At 45.0% G+C, this 23338-nt stretch overlaps 1 protein-coding gene across 1 annotated transcript in view; it reads left to right on the forward strand.

Annotated features, from left to right (window-relative positions):
- Window positions 1-23338, forward strand: part of LOC110505775 (A-kinase anchor protein 6) — a 238281-nt gene that overhangs the window by 180239 nt on the left and 34704 nt on the right. Inside the window, exon 10 of the mRNA XM_036962725.1 lies at window positions 23008-23154. Within this exon, the coding sequence (XP_036818620.1) occupies window positions 23008-23154 (147 nt within the window). The remainder of the gene's footprint in view (window positions 1-23007; window positions 23155-23338) is intronic.

A 23338-nucleotide genomic window follows, 5' to 3' on the forward strand; every position in this document is an offset into this window, starting at 1 on the left:
AATTCTCTCAATGACCAAAGTAAAGAGACGCGCCATAATATTTGGGCATAAAGGAAGTGTTTTCCTCTAAACACACATAGACAGCGCTCGTCCCCAAACCAGAGGCCGGCCAGCCAGCCGATTATCCTGTCAGCCAGCCAGCGAGCCAACCAGCCAGTCAGGCAGCAGCTGTGTCACCACCCAACTCCCCATACCACCTCACATCTCTCTCTCTCTCACTCTCTCTCTCTCTTTTGAGGGCTCTCTCTCTCCTTCTTGCTCACTCTCTCTTATTCTCTTTCTCTTTCACCCTGGACTGAAGCTCAAGCAGAGGTTTTTAATTGATGTTTTTTTTCTCCCTCTATTTTTTGGTTTCACTTAATGAGCAGAGCAGACTTGACTCTCTGTATACAAATGTGAAGCCCTTAGCTTGCTACTTTCAGCTACCCTGCCCCTCCATCCACCCGTCTGCCCTGTAGCTGGTTCCATTGGAGTCCAGCTAATTACTGTGGTTATCTTGGGCTCCCCCACCGCTAGATTCTAATTTCAAATAGCCTATGGTGCTTGGTGGTAGCGCAGTCAGGCAGTGTGCTACGTAGCAACGCAGGACCCTTTCCATTTCAGACACCTCATTAACGCTGCCTCCAAAACCAATCAGTCCGACTCTACATAGGTAGACTGGATCCTATGGAGCTCTCCTCGCGTGACGCCACTGATTTCTACAGCTCATTTGCAACAAGAACACCCAATGATTTATTTAACACGAGGCTTCTAATGCATGCCGAATCTGACGGACGGACGGATGCTGAATGATATCTGTGTGTAGGTGTGTACCATAACTGTTACAGCCTTGTTGTGAGCTGAGCTCTTTCCTTCTGGAAGGTTCCTCTTGTTGGACCTACTCCTCTGTTGAGAGATGGGGTGTGAATCAGCAGGAGGGAGGGAGGGAAGGAGGGAGAGATGAGCCTGTCTACAAGCTGCTACAGAGGACCGGGGCCCAGCTGGCCCTGGAGTGGTGCAGGTAAACCACTGACATGTCATTTAATATGTGGAGAGACAGGAGCACTGGGACTCTCATTATCGATCTGCAACACTGTTTGATTCACTGAAGTTAAGTTCCATGTTGCCATAACAACACTTGAAAGAGTAGATTTAGGTAGTTGGTGTGTGTGTGTGTGTGTTTGGATGTGGGAAGAAAGGACAGAGGAGGATTCTGCTGGTCTGGATGAGACTGGAAGAGAGGGAGGAGGAGGGGGACAGGACACGTCAGGGACATTAGAAGAACTTGAAGTGCTTGTAACAGAGAGAGGGGAGAGGATGGATCTTTATTGAGCTGGCTCTTTGTTTTGGGGGTTTGCTTCTCGCGTGGGAATTTTTACTGTTTGGGTCAGATAGTCATCACCACAAAAGATTTGAGGAAATACTGATGGATACTGTAAGCTTAAACAGTCTTGTTCTATGCACAGTAGAACATGTTGTATGTTCGAAATTAGCAGTTTTGCTTCTCAGTGAGGAAGAGTATGTCTTATAAGGTCACTAAACGGGAATATGAAGTGGATCCAGTCTTTTGATGTCAGAATAGAGACTCCTAGATGGAGCCAGTCAGTTATTGTAGTGAGCGGGAGGATCTCAGTTTCAGACAGTTCTCCAACATGGCCACCAGATGGCACACTTTCACCCATCAGCCAGCCAGTCACTTTACATGACAAGGTTAGACAGAGAGAGGGGAAGGTTTGGGTGAGAGACCCCTAACCAGTGGTTTGTATCGAATTATAGGATCTATGCTCAAACACCTGTTTCTAGTGAGGAGTCGGAATGCAGTCTTTCGCCAAAACCATCAAATATTCAGTAGGCTAATTGGGTTTTTAAAAGCTTTCTTGTTTGTTCAGTCTGTAGAATAGCCTTAAACTATTTGACAGATGACCTTCTGCGTATCAAATATAGGCTTCGTTGGCAGTTCATAAAATCTAGGGAGGATATAGGGAATTGAAGACCTTGAGATTCTGAACTTTGTGATTTCCAAATATTTTTTTGTCAGCACTTCTGATGGAGTCTAATTATACCATATGCATAATTCAGAAATACAAATCGTTGTTGACAAGAGGAACGCATATCATTTACAAGTCTGTCCAGTTGGACTAAATTCAGGCCTGGGAATTATTCAAGAGATTAATTAATAAAGCATTGCCCTGACTGGCTCGTTGCTTTTTCATCAATAACACTGCAGTTGAACACAACCCAAGTGATTATCATGCCCCAGAGAGAGAGAGCTATGAGAGAGAACAGTGCAGTTGAACACAACCCAAGTGATTATCATGCCCCAGAGAGAGAGAGCTATGAGAGAGAACAGTGCAGTTGAACACAACCCAAGTGATTATCATGCCCCAGAGAGAGAGCTATGAGAGAGAACAGTGCAGTTGAACACAACCCAAGTGATTATCATGCCCCAGAGAGAGAGAGCTATGAGAGAGAACAGTGCAGTTGAACACAACCCAAGTGATTATCATGCCCCAGAGAGAGAGAGCTATGAGAGAGAACAGTGCAGTTGAACACAACCCAAGTGATTATCATGCCCCAGAGAGAGAGATCTATGAGAGAGAACAGTGCAGTTGAACCCATCCCAAGTGATTATCATGCCCCAGAGAGAGAGAACTATGAGAGAGAACAGTGCAGTTGAACACAACCCAAGTGATTATCATGCCCCAGAGAGAGAGAACTATGAGAGAGAACAGTGCAGTTGAACCCATCCCAAGTGATTATCATGCCCCAGAGAGAGAGAGCTATGAGAGAGAACAGTGCAGTTGAACACAACCCAAGTGATTATCATGCCCCAGAGAGAGAGAGCTATGAGAGAGAACAGTGCAGTTGAACCCATCCCAAGTGATTATCATGCCCCAGAGAGAGAGAACTATGAGAGAGAACAGTGCAGCTTATGCAAAGGTTAGAGCTCTCAGAGAGGAGAAAAACAACTCCTCTTCAGAAGTGATCATTTAGATGTATTCATGCTGAATGTGATGGTAAATGAAATTACAATAGGTCCACACACCACATTTTAGAATATAGTATGTATTTGTCTCTAATTCAAGATGCACATAACGGTTGGTATTTCATATCCAATCATGTTGAAATAGCACTCTCATGTACACATAGCCCACTTGAAAGCGAAATTCATACAGAAACCAACCATCCATGTTCAGTATTAGCGACTGTATATTTTAAGGTCTATTTGGTATTTTACTCATAGAAGGGCAAACAGGTTGAGTCAATATGCTGAGATAAAAGCTGTGGTGGCTGGCAGGCAGGCATGAAACACTCTTTGAGTGGGAGGAAGTTCACAGGATAGTGGATGGGGATGGAGGGAGGGCTGGACTGATGAGGGGATGGCTGGAGGGAGGGTCAGACTGATGAGGGGATGGATGGGGGGAGGGTCAGACTGATGAGGGGATGGATGGAGGGAGGGCTGGACTGATGAGGGGATGGAGGGAGGGCTGGACTGATGAGGGGATGGCTGGAGGGAGGGCTGGACTGATGAGGGGATGGATGGAGGGAGGGCTGGACTGATGAGGGGATGGATGGGGGGAGGGTCAGACTGATGAGGGGATGGAGGGAGGGCTGGACTGATGAGGGGATGGCTGGAGGGAGGGCTGGACTGATGAGGGGATGGATGGGGGAGGGTCAGATTGATGAGGGGATGGATGGAGGGAGGGCTGGACTGATGAGGGGATGGCTGGAGGGAGGGCTGGACTGATGAGGGGATGGATGGAGGGAGGGCTGGACTGATGAGGGGATGGCTGGAGGGAGGGTCAGACTGATGAGGGGATGGATGGAGGGTCAGACTGATGAGAGGATGGATGAGGGGTCAGACTGATGAGAGGATGGATGGGGGGAGGGTCAGGCTGATGAAGGGATGGTTGGAGTGATGGGGGGGATGAGGGGATTGATTGGGGGCCAGTGGTTGGGTCACTAGTATGGTGGTGACTAGACCCCAAGCTAGACAGCGCTCTAGTGTACTTATATGTACAGGGATACCCAGGCTAGACAGAGCTCTAGTGTACTTGTATATACAGGGATACCCAGGCTAGACAGAGCTCTAGTGTACGTGTATATACAGGTATACCCAGGCTAGACAGAACTCTAGTGTACGTGTATATACAGGTATACCCAGGCTAGACAGAACTCTAGTGTACGTGTATATACAGGGATACCCAGGCTTGACAGAGCTCTAGTGTACTTGTTTAAACAGGGATACCCAGGCTTGACAGAGCTCTAGTGTACTTGTTTAAACAGGGATACCCAGGGAATTCCTGAGCCTGTCTTTAATTTTCAGGGCCATGACTATGAAACCTAGTAGAAGCTTATTTCCTATCCCTCTCTTTACCCCTCTCTTTCCTCTGTCCCCTCTCTCTTTCTCTCTCTATCTATCTTTCTTTCACCTCTCCCTGTGTTTCTTTTGTCCTCTCTCTCCTCTTCCTCCTCTACTTCCTCTCTCATTCTTGTTCTCTCTTTCAACCACCTCCCTCTCATATCCCTCTCTCTACCTCTCTCTTCACTCCCACTCTCCTCCTCTCTCTCAACCCCCATTAAAAAAATAGGATTTCCCCGTAGCTAGGCGATAGAGCAGAATTAGCATTTCATCCAGAAGAAGCACTGTGGGAACTTTGCAAAGTTTACTCATACAGCATGAAAGCAATGTTGGGGGGTTGTGCTTGCTGCTCTAATTGTTAGCAAATACTTCCATGGCATTGAAGTTGGCAGAGGGAGAGGGAGAGGGAAAGGGAGGCAGAGGGAGAGGGAAAGGGAGGGAGAGGGAGAGGGAGAGGGAGGCAGAGCGAGAGGGAAAGGGAGGTAGAGGGAGAAGGAAAGGGAGGGAGAGGGAAAGGGAGGCAGAGGGAGAGGGAAAGGGAAAGGGAGGCAGAGGGAGAGGGAAAGGGAGGGAGAGGGAAAGGGAGGCAGAGGGAGAGGGAAAGGGAGGGAGAGGGAGAGGGAGGGAGAGGGAAAGAGAGGGAGAGGGAAAGGGAGGGAGAGGGAAAGGGAAAGGGAGGCAGAGGGGAAGGGAGGGACAGGGAAAGGGAAAGGGAGGCAGAGGAAGAGGGAAAGGGAGGGAGAGGGAAAGGGAGGCAGAGGGAGAGGGAAAGAGAGGGAGAGGGAGGGAGAGGGAGAGGGAAAGGGAGGGAGAGGGAGAGGGAGGGAGAGGGAAAGAGAGGGAGAGGGAAAGGGAGGGAGAGGGAAAGGGAGAGGGAAAGGGAGGGAGAGGGAAAGGGAAAGGGAGGGAGAGGGAAAGGGAGGGAGAGGGAAAGGGAGGCAGAGGGGAAGGGAGGGACAGGGAAAGGGAAAGGGAGGGAGAGGGAGAGGGAAAGGGAGGGAGAGGGAGAGGGAAAGGGAGGGAGATGGAAAGGGAAAGGGAGGGAGAGAGAGGGAAATTGAAGGGAGGCAGAGGGAAGGGGAGGAAGAGGGAAAGGGAAAGGGAGGGAGAGGGAAAGGGAAAGAGAGGGAAAGGGAAAGGGAGGGAGAGGGAAAGGGAGGGAGAGGGAGAGGGAAAGGGAGGGAGAGGGAGAGGGAGGGAGAGGGAGAGGGAAATGGAGTGAGAGGGAGAGGGAGTGAGAGGGAGAGGGAAAGGGAAGGAGAGGGAAAGGGAGGGAGAGGGAAAGGGAGGGAGAGGGAGAGGGAAAGGGAAAGGGGGGGAGAGGGAGAGTGAAAGGGAGGGAGAGGGAAAGGGAAAGGTTGGGAGAGGGAAAGGGAAAGGGAGGCAGAGGGAAAGGGAGGGAGAGGGAAAGGGAGGGAGAGGGAAAGGGAGGGAGAGGGAAAGGGAGGGAGGGGGAAAGGGAGGGAGAGGGAGAGGGAAAGGGAGGGAGAGGGAGAGGGAAAGGGAAAGGGAGGGAGAGGGAAAGGGAGGCAGAGGGAGAGGGAGGGAGATGGAAAGGGAGGGAAAGGGAGGCAGAGGGAAAGGGAGGCAGAGGGAGAGGGAGAGGGAAAGGGAGGCAGAGGGAGAGGGAAAGGGAGGGAGGGGGAAAGGGAGGGAGAGGGAAAGGGAGGGAGAGGGAGAGGGAAAGGGGGGAGAGGGAAAGGGGGAGAGGGAAAGGGAAGGGAGGGAGTGGGAAAGGGAGGGAGAGGGAAAGGGAAAGGGAGGGAGAGGGAGAGGGAAAGGGAAAGGGAGGGAGAGGGAAAAGGAGAGGGAAAGAGAAAGGGAGGGAGAGGGAGAGGGAAAGGGAGGGAGAGGGAAAAGGAGAGGGAAAGAGAAAGGGAGGGAGAGGGAGAGGGAAAGGGAAAGGGAGGCAGAGGGAGGCAGAGCGAGAGGGGACGCACCGTGACGGGTATAGTGCTGATTTATTAGGAAGACAAATTACAGATGGTTTGGTTGATTTAAGATTGCTTTTAGGCTGAAGGACAATTGTAATGGCATTTTGATGTAGTGATGTCATTTTGTCCCTCTTTTATCTCTCCTTCTGAAGAGAACGGTTTGCTCCTCTGAATGGCAAGGCAAACAACATGGTTGTCGTTTTCTCCTTTCAACGCTGGCCAAAACGTCCAGGCAAGGCCTCCGAGTCCGCAGTCAGCCAGCCACAGACAGTCAAACACCCATCCTGCTATGTGCGCCACACTGTAGTTTCTATACTCTCTCTCTCTCTATTCGTAGATTGAGCCCCTCCCCAATGCAACGCAGTCACAAACAACATGCACAAACTAACCATGTAGCTTAGAAACAGATGGTTTCAAGGTGACTTTTTCCTGTAGATTTAAATATCAACACATTTCCTGTAGTCTTTGTTAGCCACCAAGTCATTAGGAATGACATCCTAATCAGATGGCACTTGATTCCCTATGTAGTACACTACTTTTGACCAGGGCTTTGGTCAAATGTCGTGCACTATATAGGGATAGGGAGCCATTTGGGATGCAACCTCTGTCATCTATTTAGGTAAGCTCCAGCCAACCTGACAGTCAGACACACACACAGAGAGAAATGAACACCAAGCCAGAGAACGAAGAAGAAAAATATCCTTAATTAATGACAGATTTACATTTCCATGCCTCAGAACACAGAAATAACATAGAGCTATGAGCCTATCCTAATTTACAATGTCATTGTCGAAATGTGTTTTTCTTTATTTCAAAAAAATTACAAAATATATTTTTTTAAATACCCTTCTAAAAAATACTGATTGAAATGCTAAATCACTTTAAGTTCCCACATGAAAGCATCAGGCTTGGAAATGGTAATACTCTAGGTGGGTTGGGACTGTGAGAGAGTGAGTGAGAGAGTTTCAGTTTGAAGGTGTGTTCTCTGCTCTGTGAAGTAGACCCCCCAGCTCTGAGGCAGTGCTGCAGTGTTGTGGAGCTCCTCAGGGACGCCCCGTCTCACCTGCTGTTTGACGAAATGTGTAGAAGCAGCTCTAGCAGCAATTCAAAGACACTCACTAAGATTGAGGATAAATATTGAATATAACACAACCAGGGTCAAGTACCCGCAATGTAAATATTTTTTTGTTCAACGTTGTTATATTAACCAGGATTTCCTCTGGTCCTGGGGGGTGTTGGGGGTGCGTTTAGAAGGTTGTGTTCTGCCAGACATCAGAAAGAAAAATAAGGCATTAGTGATTTTGATTCTAACTGTTCAGGGGTTTCCATGCATGGAGGGAGTTCTAGACCTATTTCTCTGTTAGCTGAAGCATGTTTCTTCCTAGGAGTCTAGATGCATCAGTAACTATATGAGAAGAGAGTAGACCACAGGAGGTTGGTGGCACCTTCATTGGGGAGGACGGGCTTGTGGTAATGACTGGAGTGGAATCAGAGGAATGGTATCAAACACATGGGTTCTAGGTGTTTAATGCCATTCCATTTGTTCTGTTCCGGCCATTATTATGAGCTGTTCTCATTCATAGTTGATCTGTTCTCATTCATAGTTGAGCTGTTCTCATTCATAGTGATCTGTTTGCATCTTAGTCAAATCAAATCAAATCAAATTTATTTATATAGCCCTTCGTACATCAGCTGATATCTCAAAGTGCTGTACAGAAACCCAGCCTAAAACCCCAAACAGCAAGCAATGCAGGTGTAGAAGCACGGTGGCTAGGAAAAACTCCCTAGAAAGGCCAAAACCTAGGAAGAAACCTAGAGAGGAACCAGGCTATGTGGGGTGGCCAGTCCTCTTCTGGCTGTGCCTGGTGGAGATTATAACAGAACATGGCCAAGATGTTCAAATGTTCATAAATGACCAGCATGGTCGAATAATAATAAGGCAGAACAGTTGAAACTGGAGCAGCAGCACAGTCAGGTGGATTGGGGACAGCAAGGAGTCATCATGTCAGGTATTCCTGGGGCATGGTCCTAGGGCTCAGGTCCTCCGAGAGAGAGAAAGAAAGAGAGAATTAGAGAGAGCATATGTGGGATGGCCAGTCCTCTTCTGGCTGTGCCGGGTGGAGATTATAACAGAACATGGCCAAGATGTTCAAATGTTCATAAATGACCAGCATGGTCAAATAATAATAAGGCAGAACAGTTGAAACTGGAGCAGCAGCACGGCCAGGTGGACTGGGGACAGCAAGGAGTCATCATGTCAGGTAGTCCTGGGGCATGGTCCTAGGGCTCAGGTCCTCCGAGAGAGAGAAAGAGAGAAGGAAAGAATTAGAGAACGCACACTTAGATTCACACAGGACACCGAATAGGGCAGGAGAAGTACTCCAGATATAACAAACTGACCCTAGCCCCCCGACACAAACTACTGCAGCATAAATACTGAAGGCTGAGACAGGAGGGGTCAGGAGACACTGTGGCCCCATCCGAGGACACCCCCGGACAGGGCCAAACAGGAAGGATATAACCCCACCCACTTTGCCAAAGCACAGCCCCCACACCACTAGAGGGATATCTTCAACCACCAACTTACCATCCTGAGACAAGGCTGAGTATAGCCCACAAAGACCTCCGCCACGGCACAACCCAAGGGGGGGGCAACCCAGACAGGATGACCACATCAGTGAATCAACCCACTCAGGTGATGCACCCCCTCCAGGGACGGCATGAGAGAGCCCCAGTAAGCCAGTGACTCAGCCCCTGTAATAGGGTTAGAGGCAGAGAATCCCAGTGGAAAGAGGGGAACCGGCCAGGCAGAGACAGCAAGGGCGGTTCGTTGCTCCAGAGCCTTTCCGTTCACCCTCCCACTCCTGGGCCAGACTACACTCAATCATATCACCCACTGAAGAGATGAGTCTTCAGCAGAGACTTAAAGGTTGAGACCGAGTTTGCGTCTCTGACATGGGTAGGCAGACCGTTCCATAAAAATGGAGCTCTATAGGAGAAAGCCCTGCCTCCAGCTGTTTGCTTAGAAATTCTAGGGACAATTAGGAGGCCTGCGTCTTGTGACCGTAGCGTACGTGTAGGTATGTACGGCAGGACCAAATCAGAGAGATAGGTAGGAGCAAGCCCATGTAATGCTTTGTAGGTTAGCAGTAAAACCTTGAAATCAGCCCTTGCTTTGACAGGAAGCCAGTGTAGAGAGGCTAGCACTGGAGTAATATGATCAAATTTGTTGGTTCTAGTCAGGATTCTAGCAGCCGTATTTAGCACTAACTGAAGTTTATTTAGTGCTTTATCCGGGTAGCCGGAAAGTAGAGCATTGCAGTAGTCTAACCTAGAAGTGACAAAAGCATGGATTAATTTTTCTGCATCATTTTTGGACAGAAAGTTTCTGATTTTTGCAATGTTACGTAGATGGAAAAAAGCTGTCCTTGAAATGTCCTTGATATGTTCTTCAAAAGAGAGATCAGGGTCCAGAGTAACGCCGAGGTCCCTCACAGTTTTATTTGAGACGACTGGACAACCATTAAGATTAATTGTCAGATTCAACAGAAGATCTCTTTGTTTCTTGGGACCTAGAACAAGCATCTCTGTTTTGTCCGAGTTTAAAAGTAGAAAGTTTGCAGCCATCCACTTCCTTATGTCTGAAACACATTCTTCTAGCAAGGGCAATTTTGGGGCTTCACCATGTTTCATTGAAATGTACAGCTGTGTGTCATCCGCATAGCAGTGAAAGTTAACATTATGTTTTTGAATAACATCCCCAAGAGGTAAAATATATAGTGAAAACAATAGTGGTCCTAAAACGGAACCTTGAGGAACACCGAAATTTACAGTTGATTTGTCAGAGGACAAACCATTCACAGAGACAAACTGATATCTTTCCGACAGATAAGATCTAAACCAGGCCAGAACTTGTCCGTGTAGACCAATTTGGGTTTCCAATCTCTCCAAAAGAATGTGGTGATCGATGGTATCAAAAGCAGCACTAAGGTCTAGGAGCACGAGGACAGATGCAGAGCCTCGGTCCGATGCCATTAAAATGTCATTTACCACCTTCACAAGTGCCGTCTCAGTGCTATGATGGGGTCTAAAACCAGACTGAAGCATTTCGTATACATTGTTTGTCTTCAGGAAGGCAGTGAGTTGTTGCGCAACAGCCTTTTCTAAAATTTTTGAGAGGAATGGAAGATTCGATATAGGCCGATAGTTTTTTATGTTTTCTGGGTCAAGGTTTGGCTCTTTCAAGAGAGGCTTTATTACTGCCACTTTTAGTGAGTTTGGTACGCATCCGGTGGATAGAGAGCCGTTTATTATGTTCAACATAGGAGGGCCAAGCACAGGAAGCAGCTCTTTCAGTAGTTTAGTTGGAATAGGGTCCAGTATGCAGCTTGAAGGTTTAGAGGCCATGATTATTTTCATCATTGTGTCAAGAGATATAGTACTAAAACACTTGAGCGTCTCTCTTGATCCTAGGTCCTGGCAGAGTTGTGCAGACTCAGGACAACTGAGCTTTGAAGGAATACGCAGATTTAAGGAGGAGTCTGTAATTTGCTTTCTAATAATCATAATCTTTTCCTCAAAGAAGTTCATGAATTTATCACTGCTAAAGTGAAAGTCTTCCTCTCTTGGGGAATGCTGCTTTTTAGTTAGCTTTGCGACAGTATCAAAAAGGAATTTCGGATTGTTCTTATTTTCCTCAATTAAGTTAGAAAAATAGGATGATCGAGCAGCAGTAAGGGCTCTTCGGTACTGCACAGTACTGTCTTTCCAAGCTAGTCGGAAGACTTCCAGTTTGGTGTGGCGCCATTTCCGTTCCAATTTTCTGGAAGCTTGCTTCAGAGCTCGGGTATTTTCTGTGTACCAGGGAGCTAGTTTCTTATGAGAAATGTTTTTAGTTTTTAGGGGTGCAACTGCATCTAGGGTATTGCGCAAGGTTAAATTGAGTTCCTCAGTTAGGTGGTTAACTGATTTTTGTCCTCTGGCGTCCTTGGGTAGACAGAGGGAATCTGGAAGGACATCAAGGAATCTTTGTGTTGTCTGTGAATTTATAGCACGACTTTTGATGATCCTTGGTTGGGGTCTGAGCAGATTATTTGTTGCAATTGCAAACGTAATAAAATGGTGGTCCGATAGTCCAGGATTATGAGGAAAAACATTAAGATCCACAACATTTATTCCATGGGACAAAACTAGGTCCAGCGTATGACTGTGACAGTGAGTGGGTCCAGAGACATGTTGGACAAAACCCACTGAGTCGATGATGGCTCCGAAAGCCTTTTGGACTGGGTCTGTGGACTTTTCCATGTGAATATTAAAGTCACCAAAGATTAGAATATTATCCGCTATGACTACAAGGTCCGATAGGAATTCAGGGAACTCAGTGAGGAACGCTGTATATGGCCAAGGAGGCCTGTAAACAGTAGCTATAAAAAGTGATTGAGTAGGCTGCATAGATTTCATGACTAGAAGCTCAAAAGACGAAAACGTCATTTTTTTTTTTGTAAATTGAAATTTGCTATCGTAAATGTTAGCAACACCTCCGCCTTTGCGGGATGCACGGGGGATATGGTCACTAGTGTAGCCAGGAGGTGAGGCCTCATTTAACACAGTAAATTCATCAGGCTTAAGCCATGTTTCAGTCAGGCCAATCACATCAAGATTATGATCAGTGATTAGTTCATTGACTATAATTGCCTTTGAAGTAAGGGATCTAACATTAAGTAGCCCTATTTTGAGATGTGAGGTATCATGATCTCTTTCAATAATGACAGGAATGGAGGTGGTCTTTATCCTAGTGAGATTGCTAAGGCGAACACCGCCATGTTTAGTTTTGCCCAACCTAGGTCGAGGCACAGACACGGTCTCAATGGTGATAGTCAGTTTCTTAATTTCCTGCCACCTGACTTTTATAAGATACATTCAGCATCTCATTATAAAGCACTGACCCTAGAGGTCGGCCTGTCAAGTACCTCTAGGCTCAATCCCAGTATAGATGTCCACGGATGTCCCCCCCCCGAGGGAGAGAGAGAGTGAGTAAAGAGAGAGGAGCGGCCACTCCTGATTGCAGCTATTTTCCAAAGGCTTTTTTTCATTCAGTTCAATCCCCCCCACTCTCTCTCTCTTTCTATCTTGCTCTTTCTCTCCTTCACCGTGGACGGACAGGGCTAGGAGGAGGAATTTAACTATTTTCAGTCAGCCTCGCTCCTAGCCCCTCCAAGGAAGGCCTTTTAATTATCTTTAAAAATTAACACTTAATTGTCTGCTAAGAAATGCTTCGTTTGGACTGAGACATTAAGAGAGAGAGAAAAGGAAGGAGGGTCTGGGAGAGGAGAAGATCTGGGAGAGGAGAGGGTCTGGGAGAGGAGAGGGTCTGGGTGAGGAGAGGGTCTGGGTGAGGAAAGGCTCTGGGAGAGGAGAAGGTCTGAGAGAGGAGAGGGTCTGGGAGAGGAGAAGGTCTGGGAGAGGAGAGGGTCTGGGAGAGGAGAGGGTCTGGGAGAGGAGAAGGTCTGGGAGAGGAGAGGGTCTGGGAGAGGAGAGGGTCTGGGAGAGGAGAAGGTCTGGGAGAGGAGAATGTCTGGGAGGGGAGAAGGTCTGGGAGAGGATAGGGTCTGGGAGAGGAGAAGGTCTGGGAGAGAAGAAGGTCTGGGAGAGGATAGGGTCTGGGAGAGGATAGGGTCTGGGAGAGGAGAAGGTCTGGGAGAGGAGAAGGTCTGGGAGAGGATAGGGTCTGGGAGAGGAGAAGGTCTGGGAGAGGAGAGGGTCTGGGAGAGGAGAAGGTCTGGGAGAGGAGAAGGTCTGTGAGAGGATAGGGTCTGGGAGAGGAGAAGGTCTGGGAGAGGAGAGGGTCTGTGGGAAAACCTTCCACATGGATATAAAATGCTGCTCTTTCGCAGCACAGACCTCTGGTGATTTAATTAGAATTGAATTATTAATGAGGAATACTAAAAAATATATACTTTTGGTCATGTAGTATATGTGGATACATGCTCGTCGAACATCTCATTCCAAAATTATGGCCATTAATATTGAGTTGATCCCCCTTTGCTATTATAACAGCCTCCACTCTTCTGGGAAGGCTTTCCACTAGATGTTGGAACATTGCTAGATGTTGGAACATTGCTTCCATTCAGCCACAAGAGCATTAGTGAGGTGGGGCTCTGATGTTGGGTGATTAGGCCTGGCTCTCAGACTGCGTTCCAATTCATCCTAGAGGTGTCTAATGGGGTTGAGGTCAGGGCTCTGTGCAGGCCAGTCAGGTTGTTCCACACCAATCACGACAAACCATTTCTGTATGGACCTCACTTTGTGCACAGGGGCATTGTCATGCTGAAACAGGAAAGGGCCTTCCCCAAGCTCCTGACAAACAATTATTGTGCTGACGTTGCTTCCAAAGACAGTTTGGAACTCGGTAGTGAGTGTTGCAACCGAGGACAGACGATTGTTACGTGCTTCAGCACTCGGCGGTCCCGTTCTGTGAGCTTGTGTGGCCTACCACTTCGCGGCTGAGCCGTTGTTGCTCCTTGACATTTCGACTTAACAATAACAGCACTTACAGTTGACCGGGGCAGTTCTAGCAGGGCAGGAATTTGACGAACTGACTTGTTGGAAAGGTGGCATCCTATGACGGTGCTACATTGAAAGTCACTAAGATCTTCATTAAGGCCATTCTACTGCAAATATTTGTCTATTGCGATTGCATGGCTGTGTGCTTGATGTTATACACTTGTCATTAACGGGTGTGGCTGAAATAGCCGAATCCACTCATTTGAAGGGGTGTCCACATACTGTTGTATATATAGTGTAGTTTTATGATCTTCTATTAGTAGATCAAATATTTGTAATTTCATTTATATCATGGATAATGCAACGTAGGACCATTTAACAATGCATGGCTATGTCATATGATTTCCCAGTTAATTCAAATGGAATAAGCTGGAAGAAAGAAACCTATTCAAAATCTTCAAATGTAATTTACTCGGACAGTTCTGCCAATTTCAAATGACACTGCAGATATAACATGTTTCCCATCTACTTGAAAGGTACCATGTATACTGCTCAGGCCGGTGTGGTATTCATCTACATGGCACGTTGTGGAGCAACGATATTACAGTATGTCTATTGTTTTATTCAGCTAGACATGTGGCAGTCAACCCTCCCAGTGTGTTCAGCTGCCTGGTTTATACTTTCCTGTAGGATATACATGTGTGGTTAAACAAACTGTGCTGCTTAGCGATGCCTACCACCCAGCCAAGCACTCCTTCTTGGTCTTCTCACTGAGGCCCAGCCAGGCAAAACGATCCAAAGTTTGGGGTTTTTCTCCCTCACAAAAAAAATGGTGGTCTTGGCTGATTGCATTGTTGCCTGTGTTTGTCTGGTAAAGATAAATACCAACCAGGCTTGGAGAGGAGTGGAGCAGTGTGGGCTGGGGGTTTGAACCCTCTCTCCCCTCTCTCTCTCTCTCTCTCTCTCTCCTCTCTATCAGATTCCTTCACACTGCATGCAGCTGAGCTTAGGACCCAGGGCTGGGATAAAGACTGTCTTTGTTTGCCACTGAATGGCATTATCCATGGGCTGCCTATGGGGAGGGAGGGAGGGAGGGAGGGAGGGAGGGAGGGAGGGAGGTTATTCAACAAATGTCCAACTGAGAGTGGTTGTTAAAAAGAGAATAAAACAATATTTTGACCCTGATCATAGAATTTCAAACGAGAAGCTATTGTAAGGAGTTTAGATGTCCACTAGCAAGTATTTTTTTCACAAATAAATCAAAGACCCTGCTGTTCCTTTTTTCTTTACCAATCTCTAGGCTGACTGGGCACTTCTTTGTCTATTGATCCTCTTGAGTTTCTCATTAGCACTTTGGAAATCTGTGTAATGCATCCTCTTTGGACAGAATGATGGAGGGAGGGACGGAGAGGGGAGGATTCCGTCTTGCCGTCCACCTTGTGTTATCACTACTGTCTGCAGTTATGCCAGTGACAGAATTCCCATGGTTCCTTGGGCCAAAGGTCAGAATTCACATTGTACGGGCCAATAGCATCCTACACTTCTCTTGACTCAACCTTTTCTCTGAATTCATGGTTCCCTGAATGATCACATTGTTTATCCAATTTGTTTGCTTCTTTTAAAGGTTTTTTTCGTCTTCTGTGAGTCTTTCATTAAACACAGAAAGATTCCACGCTAGATGAAATCTGGAACAGCCGGTGGAAATTCTCCTGGGTCTGTAGCTGACCCCAGAGTGACTGGGCACCTTGTTCTTTAACACTAAGAAGCAGAAAAAAAGAAACTCTTGACTCACTGGGTGCTCAATGTGAGCCTTCTATACCAGTTGTAAAATGGCTTATTCTTCTGGTCACCATGGTGACAATTAACAGTGTTTCAAGGCCTTTTGTTCCAGACCCGTTTGAGCAGAATTCTTTCAACCGGGGTGATTTTCATTACACACACTCACTCACTCAGTCACGCACGCACACACACACAAAACCCCACTCAACAACTTAGTGCTTCCATTTTTCAAAAACAGTCTAGAATTATATCTGAATCAAGGGTTTGATGTTTTCTTTTTCCTCTTAAAGAACACACGGAATATTTCTTCCTGTTCTTTCATGGCTGGAGCTTGTCCATATATCAGGGAGACAGAGCCCCTCTCTCATCAGCTGCAGGGGCTCTCTCTCTCTCTCTCATCAATGGAGGGGTTCTCTCTCCTCCTCTCCTCTCCAGCCCGTCTTCCTCTCCTTTGACTCTGTCAACAGCAAATTGTAGATAGTGAGGATGTTGGCTTGGCACGACATCAATGAACGCCCCCCGCCCCCAAATTGATGAAGTAATTATCATATTTGTTGGCTTTGTTGGTAAAAGAGATCATATTCCCTATAGAGGATTCTCTTGAGTCAATCTCTACCACCACAACATGCTATTTTGTCAGTTATTCCATTGCTAGGCTTTACAAGCATTGAGATTTACAAGCTTAGTATTTACAAGCACTGGAATGTGTGAATATTCTCATTTAATGTCATCTTTATGATTAATATGTGGTCATGTTTGACCTGTAAAGAATTTGGATTATGTTAACTGAGTTTTCATAGTGCCTGGTTCATGGTGGCTGGCAATGTGTTGACATATAACTGTGTATAAATTCATTTAAATACGGAGGCATCCAACTCACTTCATGGAGTCGTACTTCTGTTGTCTCAACACATTACAGACTCTGAACAAACTTTAATTTAATAGATAAGATGAATCTACAAAAATGCATGAAATGTTTATGTATGACTGCATTTCTGCTGACATTTCCAGTCTTTTGTACTTACTCATTAATACGTGGAATGAATTAAAGTTTTGAATCCTTGATGATTTTTCCTCATCTTTTTACCTCGTGACTCTATTTTTTTGGAGAGCACACAGTTCCATTCCATCTCGGTTTACATTGAAGCCATGTTCAGAAATGCCTCCAAAATATCCAGAGTAATTACAGAGAGCCACGTCATATAACAGAAATACTCAACATACACTTTGATGAAAGATACATGTTTTACATATAATTAAAGATACACTGGTTCTTAATGCAACCGCTGTGTCAGATTTTTTAAAAACGTTACGAAAAAAGCATACCATGCAATAATCCAAAACGACGCTAAGACGTAACGATATTTCTCCGCCATGTTGGAGTCAACAGAAATCTGAAATTACATCATAAATATTCCCTTACCGTTGATGATCTTTCATCAGAATGAAGTGCAAGGAGTCCTAGTTCCACAATAAATCGTTGTTTTGTTCCATAATGCCCATTACTAGTGTCCAATTAGCTGCTTTTGCTAGCACGGTTAGTTCACATGTCCAAAAGCTGGCGCTGGTCCAGGCGAACTCGGACGAAAACTTCAAAAAGTTATATTCCAGGTCGAATAAACTGGTCAAACTAAGTAGAGAATCAATCTTCAGGATGTTATTATCATATATATCCAATAACGTTCCAACCGGAGCATTCGTTTTTGTCTACAGAGTCATGGAACGCAGGCGATATCAACAGTAATGTGCGCAACCAGGAACTGGCATTCTGCCAGACCACTGACTCATTCCCCTCCCATCCGGTCATATATCACACTAGAGAATTCATTCCACGTTCTACTGACTGTTGACATCTAGTGGAAGGCGTAGGAAGTGCGAACATATCCATATCTTGTTTGGATGTGAATAGGCGATGACTTGAAATTCGACCAGCCCCAGAATTTCCATTTCCTGTTTGGAAATTTGCCTGCCCTGTGAGTTCTGTTATACTCACAGACATAATTCAAACAGTTTTAGAAACTTCAGACTGTTTTCTATCCAATAGTAATAATAATGTTAACAATAACAATAATAATATGCATATATTAGCATCTAGGACAGAGTAGGATGCAGTTCACTGTGGGCACGCAATTAATCCAAAGTGAAAATGCTGCCCCCTATCCCTAACAGGTTTTAAAACTATGCTCTCGAATGTTGTGCACAGGTGTACTATATTACTTTGTCCTGTGATCCTACCAAAGCTATTTCACAACTTTATTTAAGGTATGCAGAACCTTGGCTATTCTAGCGTTGACACAGGCTGGGGGCTGTAACTCACCAGTGCATTCAGTGTATTTGATCAAAGATCCTTCTCAGCATTAATCTCCCAGTTCTGGATCTCATGCATTTTAATCACTTATCTACTTTGTTCTCCTGCAATGTTTTGAATTTCCATCAATGGTGTGCCATTTTTAAACACAAGAAGAGTCCTGAAATCAATATTTGCTGTCAACAAATAAATTGGACCATTTCCTGATAGTTAGACAGTAACACGTTTACTTTTACAGGTGGCGCTATTAAACATCAGAAAGGGATGGATAATTTTTGAGAAAGTGTGATACAGTCACCATTACAAAAATATATGAAAAATGGTTCCTGGACTGATAACAGTTAGAAAATATTAAAATGGTTCCTGGACTGATAACAGTTAGAAAATATTAAAATGGTTCCTGGACTGATAACAGTTAGAACATATTAAAATGGTTCCTGGACTGATAACAGTTAGAACATATTAAAATGGTTCCTGGACTGATAACAGTTAGAACATATTAAAATGGTTCCTGGACTGATAACAGTTAGAACATATTAAAATGTGACTGGACTGATAACAGTTAGAAAATATTAAAATGGTTCCTGGACTGATAACAGTTAGAACATATTAAAATGGTTCCTGGACTGATAACAGTTAGAACATATTAAAATGGTTCCTGGACTGATAACAGTTAGAACATATTAAAATGGTTCCTGGACTGATAACAGTTAGAACATATTAAAATGGTTCCTGGACTGAAAAAAGTTAGAACATATTAAAATGGTTCCTGGACTGATAACAGTTAGAAAATATTAAAATGGTTCCTGGACTGATAACAGTTAGAACATATTAAAATGGTTCCTGGACTGATAACAGTTAGAACATATTAAAATGGTTCCTGGACTGATAACAGTTAGAACATATTAACATTTTTCCTGGACTGATAACAGTTAGAAAATATTAAAATGGTTCCTGGACTGATAACAGTTAGAACATATTAAAATGTGACTGGACTGATAACAGTTAGAACATATTAAAATGGTTCCTGGACTGATAACAGTTAGAACATATTGAAATGGTTCCTGGACTGATAACAGTTAGAAAATATTAAAATGGTTCCTGGACTGAGAACAGTTAGAACATATTAAAATGGTTCCTGGACTGATAACAGTTAGAACATATTAAAATGTGACTGGGCTGATAACAGTTAGAACATATTAAAGTGTGACTGGGCTGTAATGATAAATGACAACCGAAAACTAGAATCAAGTAGCTATTTATGCAGAAAATGAAATGGAAGGGAAGACTGAGAAATTAACCAAAAATAAGTGAGATTGAAGAGCTTCAATTTTCATACTGTTACAGTAAGCTTTTCCTCAGCAATTTAACTGAAAATGTCAGTTTTTAAACATATTCCATTCTATAATATGTATAGTTTATCTACACAAAATGTGTGTTCTGTCCAATTACATTGCTGTTGAAAGAATGTATCACTGATGTCCTTCTGTGAAGAAGTTCCTTGTTGGTGTATATACACAAACACAATGTAGGTTTCCATCCAATTGGCGACAGATTTTCATGCAAATATTCAAAAATCTGCATAAAAACAAAATGCTCATTTTCCCACCAGAGATGTTTTCATCAAATGTATTTGTTGTGTCTAAAAGGCAGTTTGTGATGACTGCACATACATTTCACTGTTAAACTCCCATGTACTGAGTACAAAATACAAGTTAAATGGGTTTCCATCACATTTTCAACCCTTCTGATGGTTTTGACACTGAAAATGTTGCATTATCTAGCAAATGTGTCCTGTCTGGTCTTGGCACGTGTGCTCCAGCCAACAGCTCAATCGCAGATACAGTGCAGGTATAGCCTACATGATGAGATTATTATGGACGAAAGAGTGAGATTATTTTTATTTCTCAAAAGGAAGCCAAGTATTGATCATCATGTCATCAGAATAAGACCTTAGATATTTGTGGGAAAGGAGCATCAGGCTCATCACTTTGCACTTTCACCACCCTGTGAAGTTCATCAGAACTTATTTCATATGTAGTTTCATAAACGGCATGCTTTCGCAATGGGAGGACAACATATCATCGAGTGACTCCAAGTTTACTTCGATGTGATGGTTATTGTATCAATATTTTCACATAAAGGCGTTTCCACCGCATCATCTAGCGTATTTTGTTTTGTCGACATTTGGAAAGTTTACCGACAAAATCAGGCCTGTCGTGACGTTTTTCATCCGACATGTAGCTACTGTACTATATACAGTTGAAGTCAGCAGTTTACGTACACCTTAGCCAAATACATTTAACTCAGTTTTTCACATTTCCTGACATTTAATCCTAGTAAAAATTCCCTGTTTTAGGTAAGTTAGGATCAGCACTTTATTTTAAGAATGTGAAATGTCAGAATAATAGTAGAGAGAGTGATTTATTTCAGCTTTTATTTCTTTCATCACATTCCCAGTGGGTCAGAAGTTTATATACACTCAATTAGTATTTGGTGGCATTGCGTATAAATTGTTTAACTTGGGTCAAATGTTTCGGGTAGCCTTCCACAAGCTTCCCACAATAAGTTGGTGTAACTGAGTCAGGTTTGTGGGCCTCCTTGCTCGCACACGCCTTTTCAGTTCTGCCCATACATTTTTTATAGGATTGAGGTCAGGGCTTTGTGATGGCCACTCCAATACCTTGACTTTGTTGTCCTTAAGCCATTTTGCCACAACTTTGGAAGTATGATTGGGGTCATTGTCCATTTGGAAGACCCATTTGCAACCAAGCTTTAACTTCCTGACTGATGTCTTGAGCTGTTGCTTCTGTGTTTTTATGGCGGTTTTGGAGCAGTGGCTTCTTCCTTGCGGAGCGGCCTTTCAGGTTATGTCGATGTGAGACTCATTTTACTGTGGATATAGATACTTTTGTACCTGTTTCCTCCAGCATCTTCACAAGGTTCATCTGCTGTTGTTCTGGGATTGTGATAAACAATTGTTAAAAAATGACTTTTGTCATTCACAAAGTAGACGTCCTAACTGACTTGCCAGAACTATAGTTTGTTAACAAGAAATTTGTGGAGTGTTTGAAAAACGAGTTTTAATGACTCCAACCTACGTGTATGTAAACTTCAGACTGTATAAGGCTGGATGGAGACCTGCTTACAGACGCAGAGTTAAACACACACATGCTCAGTTTATGGCACAAAATATCAGCGCTTGTATTCATATAAATGTTTGTTTGCCTTTGTGTGCAGCAGGGGGGCTGCATTGTTCACCAGTGTAATGGATGACCTCGTCAGTGCTGTGTTCACCAGTGTAATGGATGACCTCGTCAGTGTTGTGTTCACCAGTGTAATGGATGACCTCATCAGTGCTGTGTTCACCAGTGTAATGGATGACATCGTCAGTGCTGTGTTCACCAGTGTAATGGATGACATCGTCAGTGCTGTGTTCACCAGTGTAATGGATGACCTCGTCAGTGCTGTGTTCACCAGTGTAATGGATGACATCGTCAGTGCTGTGTTCACCAGTGTAATGGATGACATCGTCAGTGCTGTGTTCACCAGTGTAATGGATGACATCGTCAGTGCTGTGTTCACCAGTGTAATGGATGACATCGTCAGTGCTGTGTTCACCAGTGTAATGGATGACATCGTCAGTGCTGTGTTCACCAGTGTAATGGATGACCTCGTCAGTGCTGTGTTCACCAGTGTAATGGATGACTTAGTCAGTGCTGTGTTCACCAGTGTAATGGATGACCTCGTCAGTGCTGTGTTCACCAGTGTAATGGATGACCTCATCAGTGCTGTGTTCACCAGTGTAATGGATGACATCGTCAGTGCTGTGTTCACCAGTGTAATGGATGACATCGTCAGTGCTGTGTTCACCAGTGTAATGGATGACCTCGTCAGTGCTGTGTTCACCAGTGTAATGGATGACATCGTCAGTGCTGTGTTCACCAGTGTAATGGATGACATCGTCAGTGCTGTGTTCACCAGTGTAATGGATGACATTGTCAGTGCTGTGTTCACCAGTGTAATGGATGACATCGTCAGTGCTGTGTTCACCAGTGTAATGGATGACCTCCTCAGTGTTGTGTTCACCAGTGTAATGGATGACATCGTCAGTGCTGTGTTCACCAGTGTAATGGATGACATCGTCAGTGCTGTGTTCACCAGTGTAATGGATGACCTCGTCAGTGCTGTGTTCACCAGTGTAATGGATGACTTAGTCAGTGCTGTGTTCACCAGTGTAATGGATGACCTCGTCAGTGCTGTGTTCACCAGTGTAATGGATGACATCGTCAGTGCTGTGTTCACAAGTGTAATGGATGACATCGTCAGTGCTGTGTTCACCAGTGTAATGGATGACATCGTCAGTGCTGTGTTCACCAGTGTAATGGATGACATCGTCAGTGCTGTGTTCACCAGTGTAATGGATGACCTCGTCAGTGCTGTGTTCACCAGTGTAATGGATGACATCGTCAGTACTGTGTTCACCAGTGTAATGGATGACCTCGTCAGTGCTGTGTTCACCAGTGTAATGGATGACTTAGTCAGTGCTGTGTTCACCAGTGTAATGGATGACCTCGTCAGTGCTGTGTTCACCAGTGTAATGGATGACATCGTCAGTGCTGTGTTCACCAGTGTAATGGATGACATCGTCAGTGCTGTGTTCACCAGTGTAATGGATGACCTCGTCAGTGCTGTGTTCACCAGTGTAATGGATGACATCGTCAGTGCTGTGTTCACCAGTGTAATGGATGACTTAGTCAGTGCTGTGTTCACCAGTGTAATGGATGACATCGTCAGTGCTGTGTTCACCAGTGTAATGGATGACCTCGTCAGTGCTGTGTTCACTAGTGTAATGGATGACATCGTCAGTGCTGTGTTCACCAGTGTAATGGATGACATCGTCAGTGCTGTGTTCACCAGTGTAATGGATGACCTCGTCAGTGCTGTGTTCACCAGTGTAATGGATGACATCGTCAGTGCTGTGTTCACCAGTGTAATGGATGACATCGTCAGTGCTGTGTTCACCAGTGTAGTGGATGACATAGTCAGTGTTGTGGATCTTGAGCAACTCTGCTCTACAGTATGTACTGTAGTGTGCAGACAATGTCTCAGCCATGTCTCTTTCATGTGTCTGTCCCCAGGGGAACAGTGTGGAGATGAGGATGTGGCTCCCTAAGAAGACACACCTCCTGGGCTGGGCCGAGAGCCTGCGGAGGAGCGGAGCACAGCTGCCCCCGGACTTCCACGAGCGAGTCAATGCCATGACACACAAATGGGACCAGCTACAGGTGAACACACACACACACAGTACCTCTATTGCACCTCTTCCTCTACTGTTAATGCACCAGATAAAGAAAAGAGTGAGATTGTTTTTATTTGTCACAAGGCAGCCAAGTATGGGGCGGCAGGTAGCGTTGGGCCAGTAACCGAAAGGTTGCTAGATTGAATCCCCGAGCTGACAAGGTAAAGATC

Source organism: Oncorhynchus mykiss, chromosome 25, assembly GCF_013265735.2.
Source record: "Oncorhynchus mykiss isolate Arlee chromosome 25, USDA_OmykA_1.1, whole genome shotgun sequence".
In the NCBI taxonomy this organism is placed as follows: domain Eukaryota; kingdom Metazoa; phylum Chordata; class Actinopteri; order Salmoniformes; family Salmonidae; genus Oncorhynchus; species Oncorhynchus mykiss.